At 39.6% G+C, this 12824-nt stretch overlaps 1 protein-coding gene across 1 annotated transcript; it reads right to left on the bottom strand.

The window, feature by feature from the left end:
- Positions 1-6527: 6527 nt before the first annotated feature.
- LOC141552071 (olfactory receptor 10T2-like) lies at positions 6528-7475 on the bottom strand. Its single transcript, XM_074284495.1, has one exon. The coding sequence runs from the start codon at positions 7473-7475 to the stop codon at positions 6528-6530; it is 948 nt and encodes a 315-aa protein (XP_074140596.1).
- Positions 7476-12824: the final 5349 nt, after the last annotated feature.

The raw sequence follows: 12824 nt of genomic DNA, 5'->3' as shown, positions 1-12824 counted from the left end.
TCCTGTATGCCTCAATTTCCTCTTCTATAAGAGACAGAAAAAAAATGGCAAACCACTCCGGTACCCTTACCAAGAAAAACCCAAATAGGGTCACAAAGAGTCAAGCATGACTGAAAAACAACTGAACAACAAATACAAAGATAAACTCAGTGTAGCCTTCATTCCCACCAGCCCAATAGCTCCTGTAAATTAAAAGTACCCCCCAAATGATAGATATCCAAAAGGCTATCAGGAAGAAAACAAAAATTATCTTTCTCCCTCTGTACAAAAGCATGGTGACTCCACACCTGGACTCTACTTAAAGAAAAAAAAGAATGAAATGGAAGAGAACTCAGAAAAATGATCACAGAAGCAAAATGAATTTCTACTCTGGCTTTACAGGGGAAGAAACAAGACTCGGAGCCATGAAATGACTTGCCCAAGCTAGTATTCAAAACCAGGTCTCCCCACTTCCCCAGTAGAGACAAAGTGTAAAGTAAAAAGGACTAGAAATGAGAGGAAATCCCTGATGTTTGATGGCCCAGAGGCAAAAGCTGCCCACTCCAGCTGCTGGATATGGGAGGGTAGGAAATGGTCAGTGCCATTCCTTTTAGAGATAGCCACACGTACTTTGACTTCAGCAACAGGAAACTCCATCTTAGAAATTTTGGGTGCTGGGCGCCAGACACTTACCTGTCTATGTCTCAATTTCTCTTTCTTGATGTTGAGAATCTTTATTGCCTTCAAAAATCTGATGAGGGGAGGGGAGACTAGTATTCTTGTGGGGATGCTAAGCAACAGCGACTACAAAAAAATGAAAAGGGTCATTGTTTATTAATGTAGATTCTCAGTGTGGGGCTGAGGATGAAAGTGTTGTGGATAGGACTGGGGCATCAACTATTTTTATTACTTAGAGGTTAAAAAGTATTTGAACTCAGACTCTTTTAGACACAAATTATAGGACAAGTGGGGTCTAATGCTGTTTTTGAAACCATAGGGATAGAAATATGACCTAGACTTAAGAATTTCTTGGTCCTGGTGAAGAATTTTACCAAAATACTTGCTCTTAAAATTAGTCTTAAAGTATTCCTAGAGTGCTGAAATGACTTGTCTATAGTCACACAGTCAGTATGTATCAGAGGTGAATGGAACTTGAATTTAGGTCTTCTTGGCTGTAAGGGGCAAAAGGAGGAGTGTCTAGGATTGACTGAAAACTATTGCTCCCTAAAAGGAAAAAGTGGGGAAAGGTATTAACCAGCCTTCCAAGTTTAAATTACTAATAACGGTTTGTATTTTTATAGCATTTTAAGATTTACAAAGCACTTTGAGTATTTCACTTGAAATTCACACCATCTCTTTAAGCAGATGGTACAATTATTATTGTCCTACTGGTGCAGATGAGAAAACTGAGGTCTCTAGACAGTTAGGTGACAGTCAATGGAAAGGCTTAGAACTTAAGCTTGGAGTACCAAATCCCGCGTTCTGTCTCAGAAATAGTTAGCTATCATTTATCAAGCACCTACAATGTGCCAGGCACTGTGCTAAACCCTTAGAGCATAAAAAGATTGTTGGGGATAGAGGATAATCGTAGAGGGTGGGAGTCTCTGACCAAAGGGAGTTCAAGGTCTAATGGGAGAGACCACATGAAAACAACTATATATGAATGAGATGTAGGTGAGACAAGTTGCTGAGGGACAAGTTGAAGGCACTGAGATTAAGAAGGACAGGGAAAGGCCTTTTGCAAAGGTAAAACACTAAGCTGAGACTTGAAAGTGGCCAGGGAAGCTAAGTCATAGGGATGAGCTTATAGAGCATTCCATGGATGGAGGACAGCCAGCCAAAACCCTTGGAGGTCAAGAAAAAATGAAGACCTGGGAAAGAGTGGATATTGGTATCTCTGGAACAATACCATTTCATGGCCATCGTGTAGACCAAGGCCTGAACAGCTTTTCTTTTTGCTTGTTTTCTGTTCTGTTGTTTTACTTTGGGTTGACCTGTTATGTTCTAGAATGTGGATTCAAAGCCCAGGTCTACACTCACTAGTTGCACGATCTTGGACAAGTCACTTCCTCCCTTTGGTCTGCAATTTATAATGGGTTTGGGCTAGATGAACTATATGGTCTTGTTCAGATCTACATCCCAAATAACTATGGACTTCTTTTTACCTTGAACTGAGTGAGTCAAGGCTATGCCAAGGAAGCATCTTCTCAACCTCAGGGATATCCTTGGAAAGTTAAGAGGAGATCTTGTCTGGATATTTGTCTGGCCAGAGCTTGGGCCCTCACCTCTAGGAGAGTGCAGGTCCAATAGCTCATTGATGCTTTTGTTCTTTGTGATTTAGTTACCAGGTCTTTCCTAAAGAGCTATTAAGATTTTCATAAACTTTATTATCTTCAGGAATAACTGGTCTAATTCCCTCCATTTGTGCCTGACCTGTCCAGTAGCCCAGACTTACCGTTGAAGGAGAATGGCAAGATACTTCTGTTTCCCCTTCAGGTTCTCCTCCTGAGGGGACTGTTTGTTACTTGGGATAGATAGGCAGAAAGTAGAATTAAGATTCCCATTATATGTATGGTTCTTAGGAAGAAAGCAGAGACAATACTATCTCAAAGGGATTCTGTTCACTACAAACAACCTCTCCCTGAAGAGCTAAAAATGATAGAAACACTACATGTGATTTGCTCATGGGATTTTACATTATCAAAAGCTAGAAGGAAAAAAACTTTGTACTCCAGGATACTCTCCCACAGGCTCCAGGGATTTATTGAAGTCACTGAGAAAAAGCTTTTTTAAGATTCAGTTACATAGTACTACCATGAGAATACTGGCTTTATCATTACGAACTTTTGAAGAAGTGAGAAGTCTGGGATCATTAAAACACTGCCTTAATTGCTCAAATGGAACCCATCATTCCATTGTATTCAGAAATCAGCATTCAGAAATCTGTGTTCTCGACTGTTTGCCTGGACTTTTGTATAACCATCTTGTTCTACTACTAAGCATTCTGTCAATTAAATTTTCAAACATTAAATCACTTTTTAAATTTTATTTTCCCAATGTATTATTTTAATGACAAGCTATTTTTAACTAGTTTTAAATGTGCATAGACATAGATTACATAGTGCATTTGATGTAGACCATGTGACACTTGGGTATTATGTTAGATATATAAAGCCCACATCAGTTTATATACTGTCTTAATTAAACGTATAGGAAGTTAAGGTGTCACTTTATTAATTCTCCAAAAAGGGAATGCAGTGTGTGAGTTTTCCACAAGATGCTACTATACTTGAGCCACCAGCCAAGTGGTCAGAATCTCCTGCTTCTGTTTTCACTTTGATCTGGTTCCTTCTTCCACTGGTCCTAATCACAAGGTAGGGTTTTAAGGCATGACTACTGTTACCAGTCACAATCTGGCCACAGCAATCCTACCACTAGTTCTAGTGGTAATATAGAAGTATAAAAAGGAGATGCTGACAGAACACAGAACCAACCCCCCACGTTTGTCATTGTCCACTCATATGGTGGAAAGGGGCTTCAGAATCCAACTGTCACAATTCTTCCTCTCATTGGTAGAAAAATCTCTCACATGGAAACCTATGACCTTGATTGCCAGAATTTGGGTGCAAAGCAGGAACAGAACTAGAGTCTTCCCATAGTCACTCTCTATTCCCTTCTTGTATGACCAACAAAAAGTTATTCTCAATAAAAAGAAAGAGGAAAGAGGAGAATTCTGAAAAGATCTCATATTCCAATGTCTCACAAAGCTATTTCCCCTTATTGAAACTAATAATGGTTTCCTTAGCTTCCAGCTGAGGTGAAATGCTCAGTGTTTTAAAAATGTTTTACTCATATAGATAGTATCCTTCTACTCATATATGGTGGCAGTTTCATTTCTCCATGTTCAAAATATTCTTTACTCCTTGATCTTATGACAATAGTCTCCTGTTTCACAATCAAGATACTCTATCTCTTGGTTCCAGGTATTTTCTCTGTCTGTGACCTATTTTTAGAATGTTCTCCCTCTTCTTCTCCAACTGTTGATCTCTCCAGTTTCTTTTAAGTTCCAAATAAAATTCCATCTTCACCAAGAAAGCATCCTCAGCCCTCCTTTATTCTACTGCCTTCCCTATATTAATTATTTCTAATAATTAGCTTATTTTCTACATATCTGTTTGCATATTGCTTTGCCCCTTAGATTCTAAACCTTTGAGAGCAGAAATTGTCTTTTGCTATTTAAAAAAAAAATCTCTAGCACTTAGCAAATTTCTTGGCACATAAAAGGTATTTAATAAATTTTAATTGATTGGTTAATTATATCTAACTAAAATTACGGTTCAAGTGAGCCCCCACTAATGTTTTTTTCTTTTGTGAGTTAACCAAAGAAAATGATTAATTCATACCAAAGATATTTAATAAAATAACATAAGTAAAGTAACAATAAATGTTTCCATCATCAATCTGAGGCAAATTCATTAATGTACAAATCAATTCAATCTTCAATTCTGTTCCATCAATAAGCATTAAATGCGTACATACTATGTGCTAGTGAATAAGGATGCAGTGATAAAAATAAGACACCCCTACCCTCAAAGAGTTTGTATTCTACAAATACTATCCATGGAAAGAATGAGTTATGTGGGGAACACATGGAGAGAAGTGCCACACATGCAGGGAACATGTATGGCCATGATACATGCATCAAAAAACATGACTAAGGCACACATTGAGGGGCAACTCACAACTCAAAGCAATCATTGGCCTTGAATACACACTCTGCCTGCTGGTCCTGCAAGCACTGGCACTTTGTGGCATGAAGTCTCTGTGAGATGCACAGCCCTGCCAGTTTTGAACTCTGCTGGGTATGGGTCCCTGGTGCCATCACTGCCAGATACAGCTCCATTGGGCATGAAGTTATGAGATTCTTCTCTATCTCTAGCTTGTGTCTTCAGCCAAAAGGTAACTCCTTCCTCAGAAGCAGTCAGTCAGTTGATGTTTCTTAAGCATCTAGGGGCCAAGCATTGTGCCAAGCACTGGGGATACAAAGAAAAGGCAAAAAGAAGGCACTAGCAGTTGTGGGTAAGACTGGGATGAGGAACAATCAAGAAAGCAGGCTAGGATTTGAACTGTCTTGGAGGAAATTACTCTTAAAGGAAGATGACTGGTTCTACTATGCCTCTTTTAACTGCTATTACAGACTTTTCTGTGCCATTACACACCTGAGAAAACTAAAGTTATGCTGTTATCATTTAATAATTGATTTTACTCTGTAATCAGCCCTTATTTTCCATTTTGCCAAACTCCATTTCTCAGTTAAAATCAGAAAAGTGGTCTCTCCCAGTAAGACATGGTCAAATGACATTGTCATCCCCTTTCACTTAGCCCCTGGGACACTTGTTTTGCATACCAAAAAACAGTTTTTGGTTGAGTCCCTCTCCAATGCACAGTTGTCTCTTCTTGTAAAAGTAGGTGTGGTTTGGTTTCCCCAAAGGAATGGCTAATCCTGCCATTCTGACTGGGGTGGTTCTAATTTCTAGCCAAGATTACTAGAAGCAGTTGAAGCCCATAAAAAATTAATGTTCTTTAATTGTTTCGTGGTGTGACCATCTTCCACGTCTGGAAAATAAGCCATCTTTTCCTGGTGAAGCTAATCATGACATTCTCCAATACCCAGAAATCTTCCCTTTTTGTAGCTCAATAAATTGGGTTTCCCAAAAAATTTCATGGTCACTGACCTAATTGAGAGGGGCTGTCTGACTTCCTTTATTAACAGCTTCATGCATCACTATTAATAAACTATTATCTTGCTTGGAGAAACTTTCTGTGTTTGTTAATTTCTCTGTTATATTGTTTCTCTGTTTCTGTGTTATTTGCATTTTACTTGCTACATGCCCTAGTCATCTTTCACTTTTCAAAGGAGTTCTAAAGATGAACAGAAACATTTACAATCTTTTTTATAAGTACTAAAGCATTTTTTAAAACTATTACTTGAATTTTTCCAGTTTCTTGTTCTTTCTCTATTCTGGTGGGGAAGAGTTGACATGAATTCAAACTCTATTGTATCTATCTTCACACCCACTGAATTAAAGTCGGTAAAGAGGTGCTTCTCTTCTTCCAAAGATTTTCTGGACTGTTTGGCATGAAACAGAGTCATCCTGCATCCCTTAGTGGTTCATATGCCCAGCCAATGAAAGGATGGCAAGAAGATAGAGGAGGCTATGGGCATTGATGACATCCATGCTCCTTCAATAAAGCCACTTTCAAAGCTAATTAATTTGGAATATATGGATGCAGGAGTAGACTATACAACTGCATGTTCTGCTGATGTGAGCCTTCTAGAATTATGGGGAGGGGATTTAGTGATAGGCAATTGAGATGTCTGGCCTCCAATTAAGTTGTAGTCTTAGAGTGGTCTCCAGTTAAGTTGACTGAGATATGACTTTGGAACCCTGGGACAATTAACACTGACCACCCAACTAAATTTGGATATGAGTCCCTTTTGAAACTGCAGTGTTGCTTTGTTACTTTTTCTAATCTCATCCTAGTAATTAGTCATTCTGGGTCCTCATTCTGCAACTCAAGGTCCTCTTTAGTGCTACTCTGACCTCCTTGTTACGTAGGGTGTATACCACAGGGTTGAGCAATGGGGTAACCACTGTGTAGAACACAGCCACCATTTGGTCCTGATCTGGGTTGTTCTCTGACTCTGGTCTCAGATAGATGATTGAGGCACATCCAAAGTGCACAATGACCACTGTGAGATGAGACACACAAGTGGAGAAGGCTTTATGTCGTCCAGCAGCAGAAGGGATCCTCATAATGGCAGCCACAATGAAGGCATATGAGAGCAAAATGAGGAAGAAAGAGGCCAGCAGCACGACCACACTAAAGAAGAAGATAGTCAAGGCCTTGGCTGCACTTGGAGTACAACTAAGTTTGAAAACAGGTGCAAGGTCACAGAAGAAGTGTTCCACTCGGTTGCTGTGGCAAAAGGAGGAGGAGAATATGATGCAAGTCTCAGAGACAGCCACCAGAAATCCTGAGCAGAACACCAGGCTTCCAAGATAGAGGCAAACAGACGGCCTCATGATCACTGCATAACGGAGTGGGTGGCAGATGGCCACATACCGGTCATAGCCCATCAAGGTGAGGAGGAAACAATTACTGCAGGCCAAGCCAATAAAAAAGAACATTTGAGCCCGGCAACTAGGAATTGAAATGACTTGGTTCTCCATCAATAGGTGGACCAGCATATTGGGAATGGTGACCAGTGTGTAGCAAGTCTCTGAAAGGGACAGGACACCTAAGAAGTAATACATGGGAGTGTGAAGGGTGTGATCCAGGTAGATGATGGTAATGATAGTGACATTGCTACTGAGTGAGATCAAGTACATGAGCAGGAAGAGAATGAAGAGAGTGGGCTTCAGATCTGGAAGATTGGAAAACCCCACAAGCACAAATTCTGTCACTATCCACGTCTCATTTTCAAACTTCATGCCAGGAACCTACAAGGAGATAAAACAAGAAAGGAGATTTTAACTTCCATCATACCTAGAAATGAAGTTTGCTCCATGGAGCTTGGTGTACCACATTACTATTCATTTTGACTATCTCAGTCTTACTTTTCTCTTGCTTAATACCCTGTCTGATTTAGGTTCATCACCCCTGAGTTAGGACCTCTTTGCCACTGTGCTTCAGTGAATGCAGTTTATCAACCGAGGAATCTGTCTGATGACCCAAATAATCCAGCCTTGTTTGTTTCACAAAGGATAAAGTCCCCAATATGAATATTATTGTTCCATGAGGAATGATGGGTGGGAAATCTAGGAACATTTGTATGAAATGATCCAAAATGAAGTGAACAGAAAGAAAACATTGTATGTTAAGAACAGCATTATAAAGAAAGGCAACTTGAAAGACCTGAGGACTGTGATCAGTACAATGATGAATTAAAATTCCAGAGGACTGATGATGAAGCCTGGGACCCACCTCTTGGCAGAAAAACAGTGAATTCAAGATACAGAATAAGACATACATTTTCAGATACAGATAATGTGGAAATTCACTTTGCTTGATTAGGCATATTTGCTACAGGGCATTTGTTTTTCTTTTTTGGTAGTGAGTAATGAGGGAATGAGTAGAGAAATAAGGAGGATGGAAGGAAGGAAAGAAGGGAAGCAGGGAGAGAGGGATGAGGGATGAATGAAAAGAAAGAGGAAAGAAAGGAGGGAGTGAGGAAAGAAGGAAAGAAGAGAAAAAGGAAGGAAGGAAGGAAGGAAGGAAGGAAGGAAGGAAGGAAGGAAGGAAGGAAGGAAGGAAGGAAGGAAGGAAGGAAGGAAGGAAGGAAGGAAGGAAGGAAGGAAGGAAGGAAGGAAGGAACTTTAAGAGAACTTAGAAGTTATAATTACAATCCCTTTATTTTAAGACTGAGGAAAATGAGCTGCTGAAAAGGGAAGTAGCATGCCTAAATCACACAGGTGAATGGCTGAAATGGAATTTGAACTCAATCAAAACACTCAAGTACTCAAACAACAAGGTTCCAGCACTAAATTAGGGGTGTCATATGCACTGTCCATAACACTCCTGAATGCATCCCAACCAGATGAAAATGAAATAAAAATATTTTTAAAAAAAACACAAAAGAACTTCAATAATGTTGATGCAAGATTTTCTAAGTTAGTAAGCATCCTGCAAGGAATTTTTCATGTGATGTAGTGGTACCATTTCTATTTGATGTTGACACTATTAGAGTGATTCAGTGAAACAGATTCAAGGTTGATGGAAAAAACTTGGTCTGGGTTAGAGAATAACCTTTGTGAGAATGAAGAGAAAAAGCTCACAAGGGCTTGAAGTACTGCAGGATGTTTTCCTGGAAGGAATAGGAAGGAAGAGCTTCAAAGTGACTAATAAATATGATCTGCTCCTGGCTCTGAATTATAGTCATCAAAAATGAAACTCTGGGTTCTGACATGGGTGCCAAGTACAAGTGCAGCTTAATGCCTGAAACATCTGAGGGAAAAAAGAGCCACCTAATTTAGCTGATCATTTTTCTGGATATCTTTCCAACTGTAACATACTAGCAGAGATGACAAAGAGCTAAAGAGGGAATATACCCACCATCCACCAACAACTTTGAAACCATGCTTGCTTCTTTGTGGAGCATCACAGTCTTACCTCAGTTTACTGTTGTCTTGTCTTTCTTGAACACCAGGCTTATAAGTGCTCAACGACGGCAGGATTCTATGGCCAGGCTGAATCCATAAGCAACATTTTCTGTTCTTGGGTAAATGCAATTTCCGTGTGTCCAAAATTATCTGGAAAGTGGTTCCAAGAGCTCCCTTATTGCCTTTGCAGCCACTTGGGGCCATTCAACCTGCCATCACTATGGAAGCATGTGAAAGAAATTACTCAAGCTACAGAAAGCTTCACCATTCTGGGATCCTCATCTACTGACCCCCCCATGTTTCCCACTCACAATTCTTCCCTTCCACATTCCCTAACCAGGCCAGATGTGGGGCATCAGCTTTCCTTGGAGCAACAAAGCTGTCTAAGAATGAGTAAGAATGGGAAGGAAGACACAACCAGCTGCACATCCCCTGCTTAGGAGACTTTTGTCCTCTCCAAGCTGCCATCAGGATGCTGATGATCCTGATATTCATTCTGTTACCCCATCAGTAGTTACCAAGGTCAGGGAGGTAGGGGATTTGAACTATGGAAAGAGGCAGATAGCACTTGCTTCCATATCTGGGAATAAAGGCACCAACTTTTCTCTCTTTCTCTCTCATTCTGAAGCGACCTGAAAAAAATGGATCAATACCAAGGGGACTTAAACTTGGGAATGAACATTCTTATTTGGAATCTTGTTCTGGAAATGCCTGTAGCTATTGAGCTAAGAAGTAGGGAAAGCCTTTCCTAGCAGAGCAATGCAGTCTGTTTTCTTAGGTGGTTTTCCTTAGAGGGCTGTTTTGGGTTCTCCTATGTTTATACATATCCCTAGGAAAGTTAAAAGCATTGGATTGGGCTTCAAACTGCCTGAAATTATAGGCATGGAGACACCAATATGTTGGGCCATAATGATTCTCTGTCTCAAGATCAGCAAATGCTCTAAAATGCTTGAAGATGGTCTCTGAACTCACCCTTTTTCTCTGATTTATGCATGCAAAGGCCAATGGACCTGATATCAATCAATTTATCTGCCTGAATTCTGAAATCTGTTTATGCCTCAGACCATACATCTACTTTGGATATGGTTAAACATGGTAAATATATAAATAGGATATACCCTGCTTATATGGCAACCCAGTCCTGATCATCCAGTTATGACACCTCAAAGGTATGTAGAAGACCTGTATGGCTTCCTGTAAAAGCCTGCTCCCTATGCCATTCAGCATGGTTTTCCTTCCATCTGATCCCACATCTTTTAGAGCTCCCCACTGGACTCTTTGGAATCTCTGCTTTATTGCTAACAAACACCCCTTCATCCTGAGACTTCTCAGCCATTATTTCTTCACTCCCTCTCTCTGGTGGAAAATCTGGATTTCATCTGAAGATGCTATATTTCTTACAATCCTTTTGATTATCCTACTGGAGTCTCCTCACTCCCATCAATTAATTGGTTGATATCATAAGAAATTCTATCTGGCCTGGTATAAAAATTAATCTCCCTAGGGGCAGCTGGGTGCCATAGAGGATAGAGTGTCAACTCTGGAGTCAGGAAGATCTGAGTTCAAATCCAGCTTTAGACACCAACTAACTGTAAAGCAGTTATGTAACCCTGTTGCTTCAGTTTCCCTAACTATAAAATGAACTGGAAAAGGAAATTATAAGTCACTCCAGTATCTTTCCTCAAAAAATCCCAAATAGGGTCAGAAGTAGGTTGGGATTGAAAAGCCTAAACAACAATCACAAAGGTCACCTACCTGACCTATAGTCACATCTTTCTTGTATATGAGGCTGGCTATGAGGCTCCCACATGCCTACATTCTGCCACACTCCTGTTATGTTCCAGTTCTGATTGGTGCTTCTATATTTGAGAAATAACCACATGACTTAAAAAGTTGGGTTGGATGTCAAGAGACCTGCTTTTGAAGCCAGGCTTTGACCCCTCCTGGTCATGTAACCTTGTGTAAGATGCTAAGTACTTTACAAAAACTGTATCAATTAGTCTTCACAACAATTTTAGAAGGTATATACTGTTATTATCCCCATTTTACAGTTGAGAAATTGAGGTAGAAAGAATTTAAGTGACTTCCCAGAATAATTACTGAGTATCTGAGAAGAGAGTCTATTTACTGGACCTCTCATACATAAGAAGAATGGTTTGGACTAAAACACCTCTAGGTATCCCTCCAACTCTAAATCTGTGTTCCCATAATTCTGAGAGTCAGAGATGAAGAGAGAATATATTCCAATGTGGTTGGAACACTAGGCGCGTGAAGGCGAGAATGGGAAATAAGAATAGGAAAACTGAAAGAGCCATGTTGGAGAGACTTCCTTTTTAGGCACTTAATAAAACATTCTTAACTTTTTCCAATCATTAAAAAAAAAAAAGCCTAAAACCCTCCTCTGGCTCCCCTATCCAATTCAACTATAGGACCTTTTCAGCAATTTTGAATCACATTTTCTCCACTAGCTATCTATACTTCCTCACAATAAGACTCTCTTGGTTGATATCATAAGAAATTCTTGAGATTGGACTTCTGGCCCTAGCACAACTGGATCTACCCTTTCAAAGGTCTACAATGGCTGGCGTCCAATGATGGGATTTTTCACTTTTTTCCAGTCCTATCCTTCTTGATTTTCCTATGGCTTTCAGCACTAGTGATCACTCCTTTTTGAGGAAGAATTGTCTCTTCTTGGCTTCAGGAAGACCCTCCTGGTTCTCCTACCTCTCAACTCATGTCTTTTCTGTTACTTATAATGCATCTTCATTCTTGCCTAAATCCTTTAAAGTGACTATTTCTCAAGTGTCTATCCATAGTCCTCTCTTTTCTTTGTCTGTTCTAGAGGCAGCACAGTGGATAAAATCCAAAGACTAAAGTCAGGAACACCTGATTTCAAATCTGGCCTCTGATGCCTCCTAGCTCTGTGACACTGATCAAGTCATTACTGTCTGCCTCAATTTATGTTCCACCTTAAAATGGGGATAATAATAGTTTCTATCTCCCCAGAGTTGCTTTGAGGATTAAATGAGATATTATTTATTATTCTGTAAGAAATGACTAACAAGATGATTTCAGAAAGGCCTGGAGAGACTTATATGAACTGATGCCGAGTGAAATGAGCAGGACCAGGAGATTATTATATGCTTCAACAACAATACTATATGATGATCAGTTCTTTTGGATGTGGCCTTCTCCAACAATGAGATGAACCAAATCAGGTCCATTTGTTCAATAATGAAGAGAACCAGTCTCACCCAGTGAAAGAACTCTGGGAGTTGACTATGAACCACTACATAAAATTCCCAATCCCTCTATTTTTGTCTGCCTGCATTTTGGATTTCCTTCACAGGCTAATTGTACGCTATTTCAAAGCCTGATTCTTTTTGTACAGCAAAATAACTGTTTGGACATGTATACACATATTGTATTTAATTTATACTTTAACGTATTTAACATGTATTGGTCAACCTGCCATCTGAGGGAGGAGGGTGGGAGGAAGGAGTGGAAAAGTTGGAACAAAAGGTTTGGCAATTGTCAATGCTGTAAATTTATCCATGCATATATCTGGTAAATAAAAAGCCATGATAAAAAAAGAAATAAATAAATTTACTAGGAAAAAATGAGATAATATTTGTAAAGCACTTAGCATTGTACCACCACCTAGTAGGCATTTATTGTTTC

The sequence above is a fragment of the Sminthopsis crassicaudata genome, chromosome 1, assembly GCF_048593235.1.
Source record: "Sminthopsis crassicaudata isolate SCR6 chromosome 1, ASM4859323v1, whole genome shotgun sequence".
In the NCBI taxonomy this organism is placed as follows: domain Eukaryota; kingdom Metazoa; phylum Chordata; class Mammalia; order Dasyuromorphia; family Dasyuridae; genus Sminthopsis; species Sminthopsis crassicaudata.
The sequence above is the reverse complement of the archived record's forward strand: the minus strand, read 5'-3'. Positions and strand labels throughout refer to the sequence as shown.